At 34.6% G+C, this 19131-nt stretch overlaps 2 protein-coding genes across 7 annotated transcripts in view; one reads left to right on the forward strand and one right to left on the reverse strand.

The window, feature by feature from the left end:
* The window catches only part of for (cGMP-dependent protein kinase for), a 31554-nt gene extending 18200 nt beyond the window's left edge, over window positions 1–13354 (forward strand). For all 4 annotated transcript variants that reach the window (XM_089848799.1, XM_089848800.1, XM_089848801.1 and 1 more), the window contains 14 exons: window positions 4710–4876; window positions 5692–5805; window positions 5878–5983; window positions 6971–7034; window positions 7111–7283; window positions 7348–7419; window positions 7506–7583; window positions 8101–8325; window positions 9499–9588; window positions 9700–9841; window positions 10763–10926; window positions 11013–11198; window positions 11268–11334; window positions 12049–13354. In XM_089848799.1, the coding sequence (XP_089704925.1) occupies window positions 4710–4876; window positions 5692–5805; window positions 5878–5983; window positions 6971–7034; window positions 7111–7283; window positions 7348–7419; window positions 7506–7583; window positions 8101–8325; window positions 9499–9588; window positions 9700–9841; window positions 10763–10926; window positions 11013–11198; window positions 11268–11334; window positions 12049–12147 (1747 nt within the window). In that variant the 3' untranslated portion in view covers window positions 12148–13354. The remainder of the gene's footprint in view (window positions 1–4709; window positions 4877–5691; window positions 5806–5877; window positions 5984–6970; window positions 7035–7110; window positions 7284–7347; window positions 7420–7505; window positions 7584–8100; window positions 8326–9498; window positions 9589–9699; window positions 9842–10762; window positions 10927–11012; window positions 11199–11267; window positions 11335–12048) is intronic.
* Window positions 13355–14718: 1364 nt separating this feature from the next.
* On the reverse strand, window positions 14719–18907 carry LOC149651747 (very long chain fatty acid elongase 6-like). 3 transcript variants are annotated; one of them, XM_089848817.1, is made up of 2 exons: window positions 18773–18907; window positions 14719–15656 (listed from the first exon to the last, which is right to left on the reverse strand). In XM_089848817.1, exons 1-2 carry the CDS (start codon window positions 18776–18778, stop codon window positions 14817–14819), a joined length of 846 nt encoding a protein of 281 aa, XP_089704943.1. In that variant the 5' UTR covers window positions 18779–18907; the 3' UTR covers window positions 14719–14816. The 3 variants fall into 3 exon arrangements, with proteins under 3 accessions (XP_089704943.1, XP_089704944.1, XP_089704945.1); XM_089848818.1 differs by lacking the exon at window positions 18773–18907 and adding an exon at window positions 17101–17363; XM_089848819.1 differs by lacking the exon at window positions 18773–18907 and adding an exon at window positions 16943–17081.
* Between the last annotated feature and the right edge of the window lie 224 nt (window positions 18908–19131).

The raw sequence follows: 19131 nt of genomic DNA on the forward strand, positions 1-19131 counted from the left end.
AGACAATCTCCGTTTAGTTATAAATTGTAGATACTAACGTACAAGACCTCGTAAAAATTACTGAAACCCAAATTGTCAATGGGAGGGCTTTCGAATACATTTATTACATAAATTAATTAGTAAAATATTAAACTGGTTCATCGAATTCAACTAAATTTTTTGCTAGCAAATTTGAACACAATAAAAACCAAATCGCGTTCCTAAATATTTAAATATTGCTGTATAATTTTGTAAATTTCAAGCCGGTACAGGACGTAGTAATATAATTTTGACTGCCAGTACTAAAAACTTAATAACAAAGAGATAAGATTCTATGGCGTACTCGTGTTAAGTGTACATACATACATAGGCAATTACGGAGTACACATCAAATCTCGTGTATGTAATTTTCCGCCTCTTATGTAAGAAAGAACCATGGCGGTCGATTGTTGATTTTTAACTCTACATCAAACAAAGAAGTTGCCCTGTTATTACGATTAAATCTCTCTCTCAATACGAATGTTATAATTTATATAATCCACAGCGTATTTAGTGCCACCCAGTAATTGTATATATACTTCGAGGTCTCCACTTGTCAAATAATTGAAGAGTGTTTTGTGTATATACCCCAACCCACCTAGAACTTTTTACTTTAAAAAGAAATTCGCCATTTCAAAAGAACCTCGTTACAAAACGTGTGTTTATCGTATCATACTCCCTTTCCCCCATTTTGAAGTAACTTTGTTTAAATGAAGGGCTATTTCTATCCTTTCATTTCGCGTTTAGTGTAATGCAATAATGCGAAAGACAACCAACCTTTGGCGTAGTTATTATTTTCAATTCAAATGGTATACGATCTTTTCAATGAACCATTTCAATTGAAAATAAGTCGAGATTATTACTATTAACACTGTTAATTTTGAGATTTATGGACTATTTCGATGTAACTGAATGGAAATTAAAGACACGGTGGTAAAGGTTTGCCTTCCATTTCGCTTTTTGGCGAATGCGCTGTAGTCTTTTTGTATCATGATAGTGCAATGTATTGTACGTCCCGATACTAAGGGTTACCAACCCTTTTTTCTACATCGAAAAGGTCTATTGTAACTTTTAACTATAAAAAATTATCATACAGTTACAGTCCGGAATTCTATACTCTTTCAATTGAAATGTACCATTCATTTTAGTTACTTGGACCGAATGAATGAATAATTCCAGTTTTTAGCAATATTTTTAAAGGCAACTCCGAGATATGCCCGTGTAATTCAATCGAAAAGGTCCATAGGATTTTATTATTTATCGCTATTGAAAAGAAAGTGAATTCCTAATACAAGAGATTAATGTTAAACGTCAAATATAATGCGAAATCTGGAACAACATCTCTTTATTTAGTTGAAAATGGCTGTGTGTAATTATTTTCCAGCCTGTTTTTTGAGAAATCAGTTTTCTTTTCTTTCTTTTTTGCTTAATCCTTAAGGGTTAGTTCGAGGTGTATACGGCTTTATTCCCAAGGGTTTGTTCAAAGAATGTCAGAGTTTAAGTTACTTAAGGGCATATTTTTTATTATGTATAATATTTTAAAACTCTGGGAATTAAATTACCAAACGACGTGGTGTGGTGTGGCCGTACAGCTAATAACGCTGGAACACTGGCGATATTGGGTTTTTAGTTGCTTCTTAACGTGCTTGGCCAGATATTGGTGGTAAAACTTAATACGAAGTGACATAATTCTTTTTTTTTGACAATGTTTAAGCTGGCCCCTACAGCAAAATTTCGCTTTCTTTTTATATAACCATAAGTTCATAAGATATGTTCCCCATAAGTTTGTCACTGGTTACAAACTGGAGCTTGTCATGAAGTGACGTAGGTAGGTCATAGATTCGAGGTAAAGCGAATACGCCTATTGAGGCGCTGTCAAAGGCTTAGTACAGACTAAATAGGACCTAGATGGACTGCAAAATATTAACCACCGAGTGTAGGACTTCAATTCTGGCTTGTCGTTCTCGAACTAGCTCGAGCTCTAAGTCTCTAAGTAAGTATTATACTTATACGGAAGACATCGTATAAACTTATGATGTAACTTAAATTTAAACGAAAACGGAAACTGCAGCGTATAACGATGCTAAAGCCAAATATTGAATGACTGAAATTTCCGTCTAGTTTTTTTTTCTTCTTTATTTTTTCTTTTTGATGGGTTACGTGTTAGGGGGATTAACTTAAGGGTATACGATGCTGCCAAAGATGCTGTTAAAGAAGTTGGAAGAGTCTAGATATGGGGATTAGTGAAAATGTAGGCTAGAACAGTGATTGAATGATTTTGTCCGTGGTAAAGGTTGTGGTTTAGTTTTGTTTATATTATATACTATGAAGGTAAATCGGTTTGGGCTCTAGGTGTTCGTGATCAGTTAGGAGTTAGGACTACAACTAAAAGTCTACCTGGTAGCCTGGTGTCGTCTGCTATTTTAATTCTTTTAAATTAGTATAAACAGAAGTGAGATGAGACTAGAAGTGAAGGGCTTTAGCATTGATAGTAGATCCTGGCACTAGTGAACAAATTTGAGGATTTTATGCCGCTTCCCACGCGCCTACACTACTGAGAAAAAAATTGGTCGAGTTCCAAAAACATTTCCTACCCCCTTCCCCTCAACCTAAAGCGGCGAAACACGGACGCGGCTCCTTGAATCTAGTTCGAGCGTCTCACGTTTTGGAGGGAAATTTCAGAAACCGCTACCAGAGGGCCAACCGTTCTTGTGTTATCAAGAATATTCACTTTCGCCGAGTGAAGAATTTGGTTAGCTCAGTACTTCTGGTCTCATCTCACTTCTGTTTAAACTGATAACGTCGCGGATCTATGACAGTCCAATGGAACCGAAAGTTAATTTTATCTATGTACTTTTGGTGATGGAACTCAATTAGGCATATATTATAGCTTCAAACACATTCTCTATTCTCCTTTTCAGTTCATTAATTGTATCAATACGTTCCCGAAATGATTCATAACAATGATTAATTGTAAATTGAAATATCCATAAATACAGTAAAACCTATTGAGAATGACTTCCTCGTAGCTTTCCTGTGTATCTTTATACAAACGAAATGGTAACTCACCCTTAGTTCCAACTTTAAAGTACAAGGTTCGTACAAAACCTAGAAATAGAAAACCTCAGGGAATAAAATTATTGACTTAAAATTAATTGAAATATCAGGGATATTAGTAAAAATCAGGGAAATCATGAGGGAAATTTGTCAGGCTCTTGTACAATTTGATTGAGACATTTGGGTTGGTTGAGATGGTGGTATTGCACCTGAGTGTATCAGGGAAATATCTGTTAAACATTAGGGAAAATTGTCAGACAAAACTAGTCCTATAGTTTTTACTTGAACATCGAGTTGAAACAGGTGGTTTGAAGTAGCGGTATTGTACCTGAAAATACATTTCATAAATCAGGGAAATCAAGACCATCGCTTTTCAAAAGTTTTACGAACCCTTATTAATCAAAATTACCATAAATGACTAATCAACTGCCATATTTAGGGAGAAAAATAACTTATGTTCAAATGACAAATATAGACATAAAGGGTGCGGTTTAGGTAAGGCGTCAATACAATTTATGTCTTTGTAAAAAATACCATAAATTCAATCCAGGAACTGCGCGTCTATTGGTTACTATGTTATGTCAATAATACGTCAGTTAAATATTGTGTAATGTACCATCCGTCTTTTGCACGAGGTTTTAAACCCTATAATATATAGTATTTGTTTTGTTTAATTTTCGTATTCCGGGATTTCATTTTAAATAGAAACATCCCATCTCAAAGTAACCCTTTATTGTTACACACTTCAAAAGCAGTAGGTCACAAATTGTCGTACAATCGCGACGCGAATGTAGCCTTTATTTACTTTATAATAATAGAATTATTTATATAATAGTTAATAATAATAATAATGTACACCGAAATGTGTCCTTTTGCCTTCAAACAAGTGTCATTTTTGGCGGCTCTTTACGCTTTGAGATCCTTGTAAGATATTTTTAACCTAATTTTTTTTTATTGGTTGCGAGCTTTGAGACACGCTGTCTAATCTGTAATTACCGTCGATGTCGATAATTTATGCCGAAAGGCGTGATTGGCACGTGGGTCTTTGGAAATTGCTTAGAAATGAGTGGGCTTTCGTAAAGGGGTGGTGAAATTAAAACTAAAATAAACATTATTGTAATTTCAAGTATTTAACTTGATATTTTGATAATTAGTTAGTCAAATTTTGACTAACGTTTCTTGACTGGTTTAAAGGTAGCAGTTGTTTAAATGGAATTGGGTTACGTTAAAGGATTGACTGGGGATTAATTTGATTTGATGCGAATCTTTAATTAAAAAAAATGTCGATGGTGTCAGTCGACCTTTAATATCGAAGTTGACTTCGTCCTTTGGGCGTTGATTGTAACAATTTGTCGGGATAATAAGCGTTTGATGATTTAAACCGTCTGTTAGAGATTAGCGCGCGCTTTTTCTTGTCATTAATTAATTTGACGTCGATGTACTTTAGTTAATCACTTTTTTCTTGATTTATAATATCAATCGTCTATTTTTAATTAAGCTTGTGTAATTTTGGCTCTAATTTCGCCATGAACTACGTATTGTAAGAAACATTTCAGCTGCTATGGGTTTTTAGATTAAATTAAACTATAGCAACGTTTTAATGAACCCTTGCTTCTTTTTTTTAATTGTTACAGATCCAAAGATCTAATTAAGAAAGCTATTCTCGACAATGATTTCATGAAAAATTTGGAGATGATTCAAATAAGAGAGATCACTGATTGCATGTATCCCGTCGAATATGCCAAAGACAGCCTCATCATTAAGGAAGGTGAAGCCGGATCAGTTGTCTACGTCATGGATGGTACGTACAATTGTTTTACATATTATATTTGTTATACCCTGTATCATAAGTTCATGAGATATGTTCCTGCCATAAGTTTGTCGCTGGTTACAAACTGGAGCTTGTCGTGAAGTGAGTGAGGTAGGCCATAGATTCGAGGTAAAGCGAATACGCCTAGTGAGGCGCTGTCAAAGACTTAGTACAGACTAAATATGACCTAGATGGAAGTCCTGCAAAATTAACCACCGAGTGTAGCCATTCAATTCTCGCTTGTCGTTCTCTAGTAACTAGCTCTCAGTAAGTCTCTAAGTAAGTATTACGAAGTGTGGGTAGTGTCAAACTTATGGAACATATCTTATTAACTTATGAGTGGATGCTGACAGCACGTGTACATTATTTCCTTCGAATTTAAACATTATCTCTGATTCATTGATACGTAATCTCGCTTATAAGATCACGGAACCTTTTTTTAAAAAATATTTAGAGCTGCGAAATATGTACAGGTATATTTTGCTAATATTAGAATTATTTCATAATGAGTGTTCGTTCATTCATGTCAAGGGCGTGACAGTAATCAGGACATCCTTGCCCTGTTTGCTACTATCACTAAAACAAATCACTCCATAAATATTTGTTTGTTAAATTAATATACAACAATTACTTGTTTGCCGTGTGAAATTGAACCTAAAATTAATCGCTCGTAAAGATGGCAATACCCCAACGTGACGTACAAACAATACGCTACCCGCTATCGAAAATAGCTACTAAAATTGATACTCTATCGATGCTTAAAGGCAAAAACAGTAGTGTTTTATGTTTTCTGCCAACATTTACAGAGGGTAAAGTTGAAGTTTCGAAAGAAGGCAAGTTTCTGTGTAATCTTGGACCTGGTAAAGTCTTCGGGGAGTTAGCTATCCTTTATAACTGCACCAGAACAGCTACTGTCAAAGGTATTTAAATATATACAGCCATGGATAATTAAATTAATGAACTAATTAATTAAGAATATTGTTAATAACTAGCCGCTTCCGATTGCAAACTATGGGCCATTGAGAGACAATGCTTCCAAACAATTATGATGAGAACTGGTTTGGTTAGACAGGCCGAATATACCGACTTCCTAAAAAGGTAAGAGGTCACTTCTTAAATCTTAACTAATGTACCATTTCGATGTAACTAAGGGGGAAAGACACTGGGGTAAAACTTTGCCTTCCATCTCACTTTTTGGCACCTGCGCTGTAGTCGCTTTGTATCATGAGAGTGCAATGCGCAGAGACGGATGGCAATGTATCAACCCCCTTGTATGTCCATCCCGATACTGAGTATTGCCTACCCTTTTTTTACGTCGAAAAGGTCTATTGGGGAACACTCACCGTGTGACTTGAAGTGGGTGGAAGGGTAACTTTTTTGACCTTGAGGTATTTAAAGCCCCTTCTGATTTGACCTTGAAATTATTGAGGGGTATAAGTGCTTTGACTTTGAAGACCTTGGGGTAACTTTGAGTATAATGCCTATTCAGCTTTGACTAAAGAGAACTTAGTGGTAACTTTGAGCCTAGAGTCCTTTCAGCTGTGACTAAAGAGAACTTAGTGGTAACTTTGAGCCTAGAGTCCTTTCAGCTGTGACTAAAGAGAACTTAGTGGTAACTTTGAGCCTAGAGTCCTTTTCAGCTGTGACTAAAGAGAACTTAGTGCTAACTTTGAGCGTAGAGTCCTTTCAGCTGTGACTAAAGAGAACTTAGTGCTAACTTTGAGCGTAGAGTCCTTTCAGCTGTGACTAAAGAGAACTTAGTGGTAACTTTGAGCCTAGAGTCCTTTTCAGCTGTGACTAATGAGAACTTAGTGCTAACTTTGAGCGTAGAGTCCTTTCAGCTGTGACTAAAGAGAACTTAGTGCTAACTTTGAGCCTAGAGTCCTTTCAGCTATGACTAAAGAGAACTTAGTGGTAACTTTGAGCCTAGAGTCCTTTCAGCTGTGACTATGGGGAACAAGCCTAAATCCTTTCCAAATTTGGTATTTGGCCCCAAAGAACTTACTACTTTGACTTTGATTAGTTTGTGGTACCTTTGATCACCTCAAAATAACTTTATTTCAAATTCGTATCTTTTCTTTTTAGCGTGCCTTCATTTAAGAAATTGAACGAAGAAACCTTGATTAAAATATCAGACGTTTTAGAAGAGGTCAGTTTGACCTTTTAACCTTAATAACTAAAAATAATTCAAATATACATATTTATATATTTTTAATTAATTAAAGACGACCTACGATGAAGGAGATTATATAATTAGGCAAGGCGCTAGAGGCGATACCTTCTTCATAATTAGCAAAGGAAAAGTCAAGGTGACCATGAAATTACCCGAAAGTGATGAAGAAAAATTCATAAGAACTTTATTGAAAGGCGACTTTTTCGGCGAGAAAGCTTTACAAAGGTAAGATTATTGTATACATATAATTAAATTAAGTTACGGTTTAACGCAATTAATTTTAATATAGCGAAGACACAAGGACAGCTAATATTATAGCCGATGACCCTGAAGGTGTAACTTGCTTAGTAATTGATAGGGAGTAAGTATTATTTTAAATTAATATTAATTTTTTTTTTAAAAAAAACATAAATTTGTTTAATTATTTTTATATTTTAATTTTCCCAGCGCTTTTATACAGTTAATTAGCAACATTGATGAAATTAGAACTAAACGTTACGACGAAGAGGTGGCAGTTAGAAAGAAGTGAGTAATTAAATTTTTATTTTGTTTTTAATTAAAACGCTCGCGATTAATTTTAATTAAAATCGGACTTTCGCTTTAAATTTAAATATTTAATATTAATTAATTGACCCCTAATAATTACGCAAACAAGGAATACGTATGTACGAGGTGAGATAGTTAATAATCAACCCCTAATTAGTGTGAAATAAATTAAAACAGAGCTCGTAGAAATATTTCAAATTTTTTTTTTTAAAAAAAAATAAATACTTCAAACATTTTAGTTTAAAAAAATAAATAAAATGTTTAATTTTCCGTGAAATAACGTTTGTGATTCTATGAATTCGTTTTAAGATAAACTTAATCCTTAACTTTGGAAAATTTATAACTCAAAATTCGCTATCAAACTTTTCTGATAGCACAATTTTATAGACCGCGGTAAATTTTTTGAAAATTTTGTACGAGCTCTGTATAAAGAATTTTGGATGTTGGATTTAATTGAATTTAATTTAATAATTATGGTTTTAATTACAATGCGTAGGTTAAACGAGGAATTCGCTCATTTGAAACTAAGCGATCTCGGACTGATCGTCACGTTAGGCGTTGGTGGATTTGGTCGAGTTGAACTGGTTCAAATTAAAGGCGATCCACGTGCTTTCGCGCTCAAAGTTATGAAAAAGGCGCAAATTGTCGAACTGAGGCAGCAACAACATATCATGTCCGAAAAAACCATTATGGAGGAAACCAACTCTCATTTTGTCGTTAAGTAAGTGCTAAACTATAATTATTTTATATTTAATATCGCTCGTGTGTTGAATAAATTAAAATAATATCGTGTTTTAATAAATATAATTTTTTATAAATTTTTGATGTTGAGTATGAAAACGTTTTCTACCAGGTCAAGCGTAGAGAAAGTGTTAATTGTAGTTTTATATGATCTAAATAGGACGCGGGGGGTTAAAGGTCATGGTTTTCGGATCGAAATGAGGTCAGGTTAACATTAAGGGAGGACCGTGAAGCCTAGATTATCTCGGATTTTTTTTTTTTTTACTTTTTAATGTTTAATATTTCGTCGGCCGAGGGGTCTCGGATTGTTTTTTTTTTTTTACTTTTTAATGTTTAATATTTCGTCGGCCGAGGGGTCTCGGATTGTTTTTTTTTTTTTACTTTTTAATGTTTAATATTTCGTCGGCCGAGGGGTCGGACGTTCGGCATTTTAGTGTACGGGATTTTGAGATTTCAAGATTTTGACAAAGATTTTGAGATTTTGCCCCAGATTTTGACTCAGATTTTAGAAATCTGGAAATCTAGTCCAAGATTTTAAGATTTCGGGATTTTAAAGGAGATTTTCAGATTTTGAACGCGATTTTCAGATTTCGAAGAAGATTTCGGGATTTTGTTCAGGATTTTCAGATTTTGAAGGAGATTTCGGGCTTTGGAACAGGATTTTCAGATTTTGAAGGAGATTTCGGGCTTTGGAACAGGATTTTCAGATTTTGAAGGAGATTTCGGGCTTTGGAACAGGATTTTCAGATTTTGAAGGAGATTTCGGGCTTTGGAACAGGATTTTCAGATTTTGAAGGAGATTTCGGGCTTTGGAACAAGATTTTCAGATTTTGAAGGAGATTTTCAGATTTCGAGGAGATTTTCGGATTTTGATATTTTAGGATGAGATTTCGGGATTTCTAGATTTTAATGTGAGATTTCGGGATTTTCAGATTTTAAGGTAGGGATTTTGGGATATTTAGATTTTGACGTGAGATTTTAAGATTTTTAGATTTTGACGTGAGATTTCGGGATTTCGAGATTTTCGAGAGAGATTTTAAACAGATTTCAAACGAAGTGTACGGGATTTTGACAAACGTCCGACCCCTCGTCGTCGGCACGATTTTTGGAAGAAATATCTTGTAATCTTAATTGTATTTTCGTGATTTTACAGGTTGTTCAGAACTTTTAAAGATTCGAAATACTTGTACATGTTGATGGAAGCTTGTTTGGGTGGTGAATTATGGACTATCTTAAGAGATAGGTATGTAATGATTGTTGACGGTTTTTTTTTTTTTTTCAATTATCAACAGTCGTTGTTTGAAAATAAATAATTAACACGCCTTTCGTGTTAATTTAATTAAAATTAATCTAGGGGTAATTTTGACGATAATACAACGCGATTTTACACGGCTTGCGTTGTGGAAGCCTTCGATTACTTGCATTCTAGAAACATTATCTACCGTGACTTGAAACCGGAGAATTTATTATTGGATAATAAAGGATATGTTAAATTGGTAAGCTTCATTAATCTCGTATTATAAAATACATTAAATAAAATTAATATTGCATTTTCTTATAAAAACAAACTTAAATGGAAAGAGAAGCTTCGTTTAAAAAACCTCTGATTTATATAACAAAAGACAGAATTAATTTCTGTCAATTCAAAAATATCAAGCTTTTAATTCTCCCATTTCTGCTGGTTATTTGGCCGCAATATGCATTTGAAAGTGCTTCATATGAAATTATTTGGAATCAACTTTTTATGAAAGGCTAAAACGTTCCCCGTAGGCTGACGTCACAAATATATTTTTCACGCGAGATGGTGCCACTCTCTCCGCTATCAGACCCAGAGTTTAGACAGGGAGAAGCCGCCTAATGCTAACAGAACTCGTATCTAGCGGGAAATACTATGTTCTCTCACTCTCTCTCCCTGGGTCATTCGGTGGATCATTGAGCATGCGCGGTGACATCACGAATAGTTGCTACATGAGATAAAAACTTTGGATTTTGCGCAGTAGAGCTCGCGGTGGCCCGGGCGATACTACCCCCGTTGGCTGGGAAATTTACTTCCCCCACCCAAAAGAGAGACACCTCGCGCTATTCACGCGGCATCTCCCTTTCTCCCTGGTTTAGACTGGCGAAAAGCTCGAGGCGCGTATAGTTTTCCCGCGCTTTTTTCCTGACGTCATAGTGAGGTCATCAAACGGGCGAACAAGCTCGACAAGACAAAATTATTGATATATCGAAACTGAGTTTTCGTGATTTTTCAATGGATTTTAAAAATAGAAACTTAATATGGTTCAATTATATTAAAAACTTGATATTTTGAAAGTAGAGACTCTAAAGTGCAACATAATACCACTTTCGTGCGAAAATATGATATGAAATTGTAAATTCGCATTCCCTTCAATAATTAAACCTTTTCTTCATGAAAGGTCGATTTCGGTTTCGCAAAACGTCTCCAGTGTGGTCATAAAACTTGGACCTTCTGCGGAACTCCGGAATACGTTGCCCCTGAAGTTATCCTAAGTCGGGGTCATGACATTTCGGCCGATTATTGGTCATTGGGTGTTTTGATGTTCGAACTTCTTACTGGAACGTAAGTTGATTTCTGTAACAATTTTGTTCGTTTATTCGGTTGTATTTTATTTACAAAGTTCAAAGAGGAATTTTTTTTTATAATAGACCACCATTTACGAGTTCGGATCCAATGCGAACCTACAACATTATCTTGAAAGGAATTGACGCTATTGATTTCCCGAGATGCATTTCGAGGAACGCGGCGGCATTAATTAAAAGGCTATGTAGGGATAACCCAGCTGAACGTATTGGTTATCAAAAGGGTGGAATTCAAGACATCCAAAAGCACAAGTAAGATTATATTTAATCATTTTTTTAGAAAGAGGAAATATCATATTGAAGACGGTTTATTTCTTGTAGATGGTTTGATGGTTTCAACTGGGAAGGTCTACGCAACAAGACTTTAATTCCTCCAATCATTCCTCAGGTAAATTAGTTTTTTTATTATTATTTCTTTTATTATTTATTGGTATGTTAGGCTTAAGGTGTACCTAAGTTCCTGATGGGGTTGCAAAGGTGTTTCTTGTTTTTGGGTGAAAGGGTTGCAAAGGTGTTTCTTGTTTTTGGGTGAAAGGGTTGCAAAGGTGTTTCTTGTTTTTGGGTGAAAGAGTTGCGAAGGTGTTTCTTGTTTTTGGGTGAAAGAGTTGCGAAGGTGTTTCTTGTATTTTGGGTGAAGGGTTTGCGAAGGTGTTTCTTGTATTTTGGGTGAAGGGTTTGCGAAGGTGTTTATTGTTTTTGGGTGAAGGGTTTGCGAAGGTGTTTCATGTTTTTGGGTGAAGGGTTTGCGAAGGTGTTTCATGTTTTTGGGTCCAGGGGTTGCGAAGGTGTTTCATGTTTTTGGGTCCAGGGGTTGCGAAGGTGTTTCTGGTTTTTGGGTCAGAAGGTGTTTGTTGAGTTTGGTTATAGAGTTGAAAAGGTGTTTGTTGAGTTTGGTTATAGAGTTGAAAAGGTGTTTGTTGCGTTTGGTTAAAGGGTTGAAAAGGTGTTTGTTGAGTTTGGTTATAGAGTTGAAAAGGTGTTTGTTGCGTTTGGTTAAAGGGTTGAAAAGGTGTTTGTTGCGTTTGGTTAAAGGGTTGAAAAGGTGTTTGTTGCGTTTGGTTAAAGAGTTGAAATGGTGTTATAATTGACTGGCTAATTAAAGGTTCGTCATCCAACGGACACACGCTATTTCGATCACTACCCACCGGACCCAGACAGCTCACCGGCCGAAGATAATTCGGGCTGGGATGTGGATTTTTAGGCATTTTACGCCGTGAATTAGGTGCCAAAAACTGTTTTAACTATAAAAAAGAAAAAAAAACTGCCAAAATAAGTGGCGCCAGAGTTAAACACACCCGTAATCATGGTGCTTTCGAAATAGAACGTTTTCATCCGTCTACTATTTGCAATAACTGGAGTCTGGAGATCAAAGTCGACCAATAAGCGTCGGACAATCATTTTTTTTCAGTGCTCAAATTTAACTATGACGTGTATCCCGGGATGAATTGTTTGCGCGTGCGCAGTGGACTTTAAATTTTAACCGGGATTCGAACAGGCAATCGGAAATATTGTCAAACGTTCTCCTATGATGACATTTTTTGGAGTTATTTCTCCATGGCAGTTGGCGACAAAACTTTAAATTTAATCTTCTTTACTTTTAAATTAAATTAAATTAAAAAAAATCGCGTAAAGTTGCGATTTTTTTTTTTTTAAATATTATCCACCACCTCCTACAAATAGCTTGAAATAATATGATAATAGCAATATCGTTAAATTAGGCTTAACTGTACTCTTAACCTTTGAACCCTTTCCCGCGCGTTAGTTAAAAATATTTTAAGATTCAGGTAATCTTCAAATCTTTTTTTTTTCTTCTTAGTGTTTTTCATTTAAAAATGTTATCGTATCTTTATATATTATTCAAAGTTTATTTACCCTTTATTCCCTAAACTAAATCTCCTATCGAATTAGGCTTAGTATGACAGAAAAGTATAGGGAGTTTAGCACTCCGTGTTTTCTTCCCATAGATCCGAATACAGTCAAAGGTAAGAGAGATGCCGCTTCCTTATCCCCCTTATAGAGCAATAATATTTTATAAAACCATGGAGTAATTATAATTGCTTAATTGCTAAGAGTACTTAAAATTCATCGTTATAACAAAAAATTAAGAGTCTAAATGTTTTATGAAAAAAAAATTTGCTTTATTATTAAGTTTTGATTAAGTTATGTTGAATTTGTTGGTTTATAATTTGTTTTTTCTATTAGAAAATTTTGATTTTAAGTTACAGAAAAAATTGCCCATTTTAACAAATATTCTCCGCGCCCCCACAATTCTTACTTTAAAAAAAAAATAGATTAACATTTAAGAATACAATTTGTGATACAAAAATATAGGAAGTTTTAATACTATAGATAAAAATTTGATGTAGAGATGCCCGAAGATAATAAAAACGGAATATACAGAATCATAATTATGTTTACAAATTACAACACGAAGAAGCAAAGCAGGCAATGTAGCAGACAAAAAAGTCCTCTTCCGGAACTTCCGGTGGAGCGGTGTTCTGTCGTCTGTCAAATTCAAACAAACGAAGCCGCGCGTAGTTTGCTAACTGTGGTTACGTAGGAGAAGCTACGCGAAGTAATAATACGTGAAAGAGATTGTTATTAAGTAATTAATGATTATCTTTAGGCAAATTAAGTCGCGAAGTGCAGTTAGGGTCGTCTATCAACCATGGAATGTATTGAAACTTAAGCAAACTCAAGATTGAAGATGGCCAAGGCTTAGGAATTAACTGGAGGCTTCTCTACCAAATGGTTTGTAATATTTTATTTTATTTATCGATATACACTGTCAAAATTGTGCATAAATAAGAAAACGGCAGTTTGTTTTATCATTTGTCAAGGCAAAAAAGGTGTATATCGGTGTATTGTGATTATGATAACACTTATATTGCGCGAGTTACGGCATGAGAATGGATTATTCCAACCAACTTGGACGGGAATAAATTCTATGTAATTCTTCAGATCTACGCAAACAATTTTTCTAGTTGTAAGAGCTAGATGACGGCAACCTAGCTTGGCTTATAACTTATTGGGGTCGATCTTTTGGATAATGTGACAAATTATTATATGGGGGGGGGGAGGGGTCATATTGCCGTCCTAGTTAATACCAGAAGGGGATAATAGAAGAAGGATGCCACTCTGTATCCTCTTCATACTTAAGTTATGTAACGTCATTCTTCCCAGGCTCACCCTTTTTTTTTTTTTGCTTTCCCGCTCATCAAACTTCTTATGGGCATCGCACCGCAAGGTGAATTCTACAATTGTTTGGTACTAAATCCCCAGCAATCAACCCACAAACCTCGTCTTGGGGTGGGACAAAAATCCACAAGTGCGTCTTGCCAAATAGTTAATCGCTAATAGAGTAATGATGAGGGAACTATTTATCGCGTATGTGATTCGGTTTAGTAACCTTGGTCCAAATATTACGATGTTGGGAAGAATGAAGTTACACTTACCCCGCTTTGTGGTACACTTCTCTCGAATAGAAGTATTATATACTTCTGTTAATACTGAGTTAAAGAAGTTGAACCTTGAACAAAGGATCTTATTCTGAAGTGTTAGTTATATTTGTAGAGGTTTTTGGGTTAATGTCTTAAAATATCTAATATTTAATTAACAATAAGAAATGTCCACTGACGTCACGAGAACAGAGTGTCAACTGATAGAGCAATGACAGTGTAACCTAATAATTTTCTAGGTTTTTCACGTGACATGTGTTGCCACTCCAGTCAATTGACGTCAGTGGACTATTACTCCTTGGTTAATATAAACATTCCAAATTCCAAAATTTTATTAAAAATCCCCGTAAATATATTATAAAATAAGTGATATATATTATATACATAAATTAATATACTATAATTGAATTGGTTACGCGGCTTTTTCGTGAACAACTCTAACTTTACGAGTTCCGAAATAGTTGCAATGAAAGAATTTAACAAACAAAACCATTAAGGTGAAATAAATAAGATTAGAAGCTAATACAACGTTGTCGGATACACCGCATTCTCTACCGGTTATTTTCATTATTAAAGCGTAAACGGCAACACCAGTGCCTAAAAACAGTTGCACAATTTGCGATGTGGTGATGAACATCGCGAAGGCTCTTGGGGTTTTAATCTTCATAGCGCGTAAGAAATAGTAAAAGTACATCACAGCGTGAACGGCGTAGTTCATAAAGATATGAGTCCTGGCGATGGACGGGTGATCGGAGTAGATGGCCCAACTGTAGATGACCGTGGTCAAATGATGATACCAGTGTAGGAATAGCAATTCTTGTTTACGTAAAATAACAAACGCGGTGTCCACTAATTCGGGACCTTTCGATATTGCGAATAACCATCCCCAGACGCCACTAACTTGGTTGTCTTCGACGTAACTTCGGCTACAAATAGCGCAATGGACGCCTTCATTCTTTAAAACGTAGAACAGTTCAGGGAAGGTTCTTAAGGCCCCGAGGAAACTGAATATGGCCAGGCATATATTCCAAGCGATTAAAAACTTGCGTAGTTGGAAGGCTGGTTTCGAACGCATCATGGCTTGACCGGTGAATATTAGTATTACGTAGATAATTCCCATGTAAATGGAAACTGACCAATACTTGTTCATCCATGCCTTGTATTCGTGTTTATCGAAGTTTTTCTCGAAATCGAAAAATGCCTTAGATACCGAAGCATTCATGTTGCTTAGACTTTGGTGTCCGTTTCTATTCTGAAAAGTTAAATCTCATTTATAATAGTTTTATAATGAACCCGAATAAATAAACGGTTATTTAGTAAGGTATAGGGAATAGACATACTTTATAATTATTATAATATACAGTTTCATTATCCTTGGTAGACATACTTTATAATTATTATAATATACAGTTTCATTATCCTTGGTAGATATACTATATAAATTTCCTCAAACGACTGATTAATATGGGCAAATCTTTCACGTGATTGGAGAGAATTTAAATCATGATAATTGTAGTTCGATTATTATTTTTTAATGGAGCGATTATTTCCAAGATTATAATTAGGCCCAAGTTCAAAACAAGCAATTTTCTATTTTTTTTTTATTTTGTAATATATTGTTTATGCTAATATCGTTTGAAAACCTTTAGCCTCGACAATTAAAAATTTACAGGGTGTGATATTTATCTCGCGGGTTCATTCCTAGCAGACGAGATTTAATTTTAAACTAAAACTTTTCGGTCACTTCCCGAAACAAACAACCATGATATCATATCCTGTTTCTCGCTTCCCATCCATTCGCAACAAGCCTAGCTGTTCGAAGGCCGACTTTCATCGAAAAGAGTTCCAGCCAACTGAAAACCGAGCATCGAGACTAACAATGGAGCGATCGTGCCGATTTTCGAATCCCCGCTGGGGTAAAAGATGGAAGGGTTCTAGCTAACTGAAAGCCGTGCAATGTGGTTCTAGCGAACTGAAGATGAACAATAGAGAATTTCCTTCAGGGGAAAGCAAAAATTCGAGAGGAAATAAATTTAAAAGGATTTCTATTGTGTACCTTCAGTTCGCTAGAACCACATTGCACGGCTTTCAGTTAGCGAGAACCCTTCCATCTTTTATCCCAGCGGGGATTCGAAAATCGGCACGGTCGCTCCATTGTTAGTCTCGATGCTCGGTTTTCAGTTCGCTAGAACTCTTTTCGATGGAAGTCGGCCTTTAAGAACTTTAAATAACAAAACCCAAAAACACTGCAGTCCGTCGCTGCTAAACATTGGCAATTTATAATTATTATTCAGTTAAATCACTGCACTTTGAACCCCATTCACTACCCCTGGTAAACCGACTTCCCAGCAAAATTCTGGTGCTTTATAAGACGCAAATTTCACTTAATAATTACATCAGACTAATGACGTGCTGATTTTGATATTCAGATATGACTTCTTTAAAAAAAAAAAGATTTCTGCTTTTTAAAACCAATAAAAATTCAAAAAACAAAGGGTTAGGTTTGGGGTACTAGAAATTGAATTGGGAAACATTTACCAATTTCTCAAGTTTCAAGATCAATCTGGCCCTACTTCAAAATAAAATACTCGAAAATATATATTAAAACCCACGCGCATTTTACTCTGATTAAATTTGCTATAGTCCTTTAAAAAACCATGAGAAAATTCGGTGGCGATAAAAGGTTTTTAACTTACATTCGACTCGGTATACAATGCTCTGCTATGTTAATTGTAATGTCACTTATTATACAGCTATATTATTACGGGAGTACTGGAGATCTCTTTCTCTCTGTGATACACGAGCTTTTAATCCTCACGCTTCACTTTCGTTGAGACTAAAAACAATTCTCCGTATTCGTCCCGTAGTTGCGCAAAAGCGTAAAAACCGTGTATATGCATGCGAGGGATTTTTTGCCTTTCCCAGAATAATCGCTGAAAACTAAATCTAAGTTTTAAATTCCCAGATTTTTTTAAACACTCCTTCTTCTCGATTTTCCCCGCTTCCATAATAAAACTAATCAGATATTAATTTATTTTAAATTTGCGCCGTTGTGTGAGAGAGTAGTTAGCCCGAGGGGCTAATCACTGCCAGATTAGTTGTACACTGATTTCGGATTACGTGTAATCAAGCGCGGTGTTTTCAAATATTAGTACAGTCAATGGTCAAACCGTGTACACCGATTACACTTAGTGACCAGCCCCTCGATTTAGCCTCTCCAGCAAAATAGTTGAAATATCCTGTATCATAACTTAAAGAAAGACTATTATATTTTTAAAGAAATATCTTATTACTTTTTAAAGTAAATAAGTAAAATTGGTAATAATTTATTCTACTATTATTACTTGACTGACTTATTACCGTTTATCTATAATTTATTTTAAAGGAAAATCCAAATTTACGAGATAAACCTATGGGGAAAATTTATATATTATAGTAATTAGGTTCTGAATACTTCTACTTAACAAAGAATCATTTAGTGTTATTTATTTTATTATTATTTTTTCTTTTTACTTTTTTTACCGTAAATTGTAAAAGTTCATTCTTTTAAACGTATAATTTATGGGATAGTTTTAGAATTTTAAACTTGAATAAATTTTAAGTAGAAAATACGTTCTGACATTTCATTGGCTGGAAAAAATCCGTCCTAATATTTCAATGGCAGGAATGAGGATTGTTAATAAAAATGGTGGTATTAAATTGCAAAATGGTAAAGAATGGTAAATGCTGGTAAATATAAATATAAATTAAATTATAATATATTAATTATTCTATCAGTTGTTTGTGAGATTTGTGAATATTCTTGATTTAGTGAATGTGTTATTTACCATTTACCACTTTCTACCGTTAATTACCCTTACCATTTACCAATTTCTACCGTTAATTACCCTTACCATTTACCAATTTCTACCGTTAATTACCCTTACCATTTACCAATTTTTACCGTTAATTACCCTTACCATTTACCAATTTTTACCGTTATTTAGCATTACTTATCATTTACCAATTTTTACCGTTAATTAGTATTACTTACCATTTAACACTTTCTACCGTTAATTATCATTTATCACTTTCTACCGTTAATTATCATTTATCACTTTCTACCGTTATTTACCAGAAATATGCGCAAAAGAAACTTATATTTTTGAAACACCCGAAATAAATTCCAAGCTATACCCAACCATATTGCCACGTGTATTTAAATATCTCATTTGCATAGTTTCACAAATTAACACAATCATTAGGGTTTTTGGAAAATTTTGAGCGTGAGAAATCAATCCCAAACATTTACGATAACAAAATTGGTTAAACAATGCTATATTAATTACTCTGAATTGGACACCGGTTTATAGATTAAAGCAAACTTACCATCATATTTTCACTTCTTTAGGCACCGATTTAGTTTTTATTGTAAAATAAAAAAAGGCGCGCGAATTTTTCTTGTCACACGTGTAAGATTTGGTTTATGACTTTTCAAGACAATGATTCAAATTTGAATAAATTCGAATCACAAAGATAAGAAACTTAAAGTTAAATATAAGAGTTAATTTGAGATACGCTTGAATAAACTACCTAATCTTATCAAAATTTTAATTTAACTTTTAAAGTGTTTACTCGCAATTTGAAGTTATTATGGTCACTTGACGTTTTGTATATAGTGTCGAAAGACAATTGACGTAAATGCCCCTTTCTAAATCTTTTCTATAAATATAGTATTTATATCCCTG

The sequence above is a fragment of the Phalangium opilio genome, unplaced genomic scaffold (genome assembly GCF_054372755.1).
Source record: "Phalangium opilio isolate 3A_F unplaced genomic scaffold, DU_Popi_V2 ptg000082l_1, whole genome shotgun sequence".
Lineage (NCBI taxonomy): Eukaryota > Metazoa > Arthropoda > Arachnida > Opiliones > Phalangiidae > Phalangium > Phalangium opilio.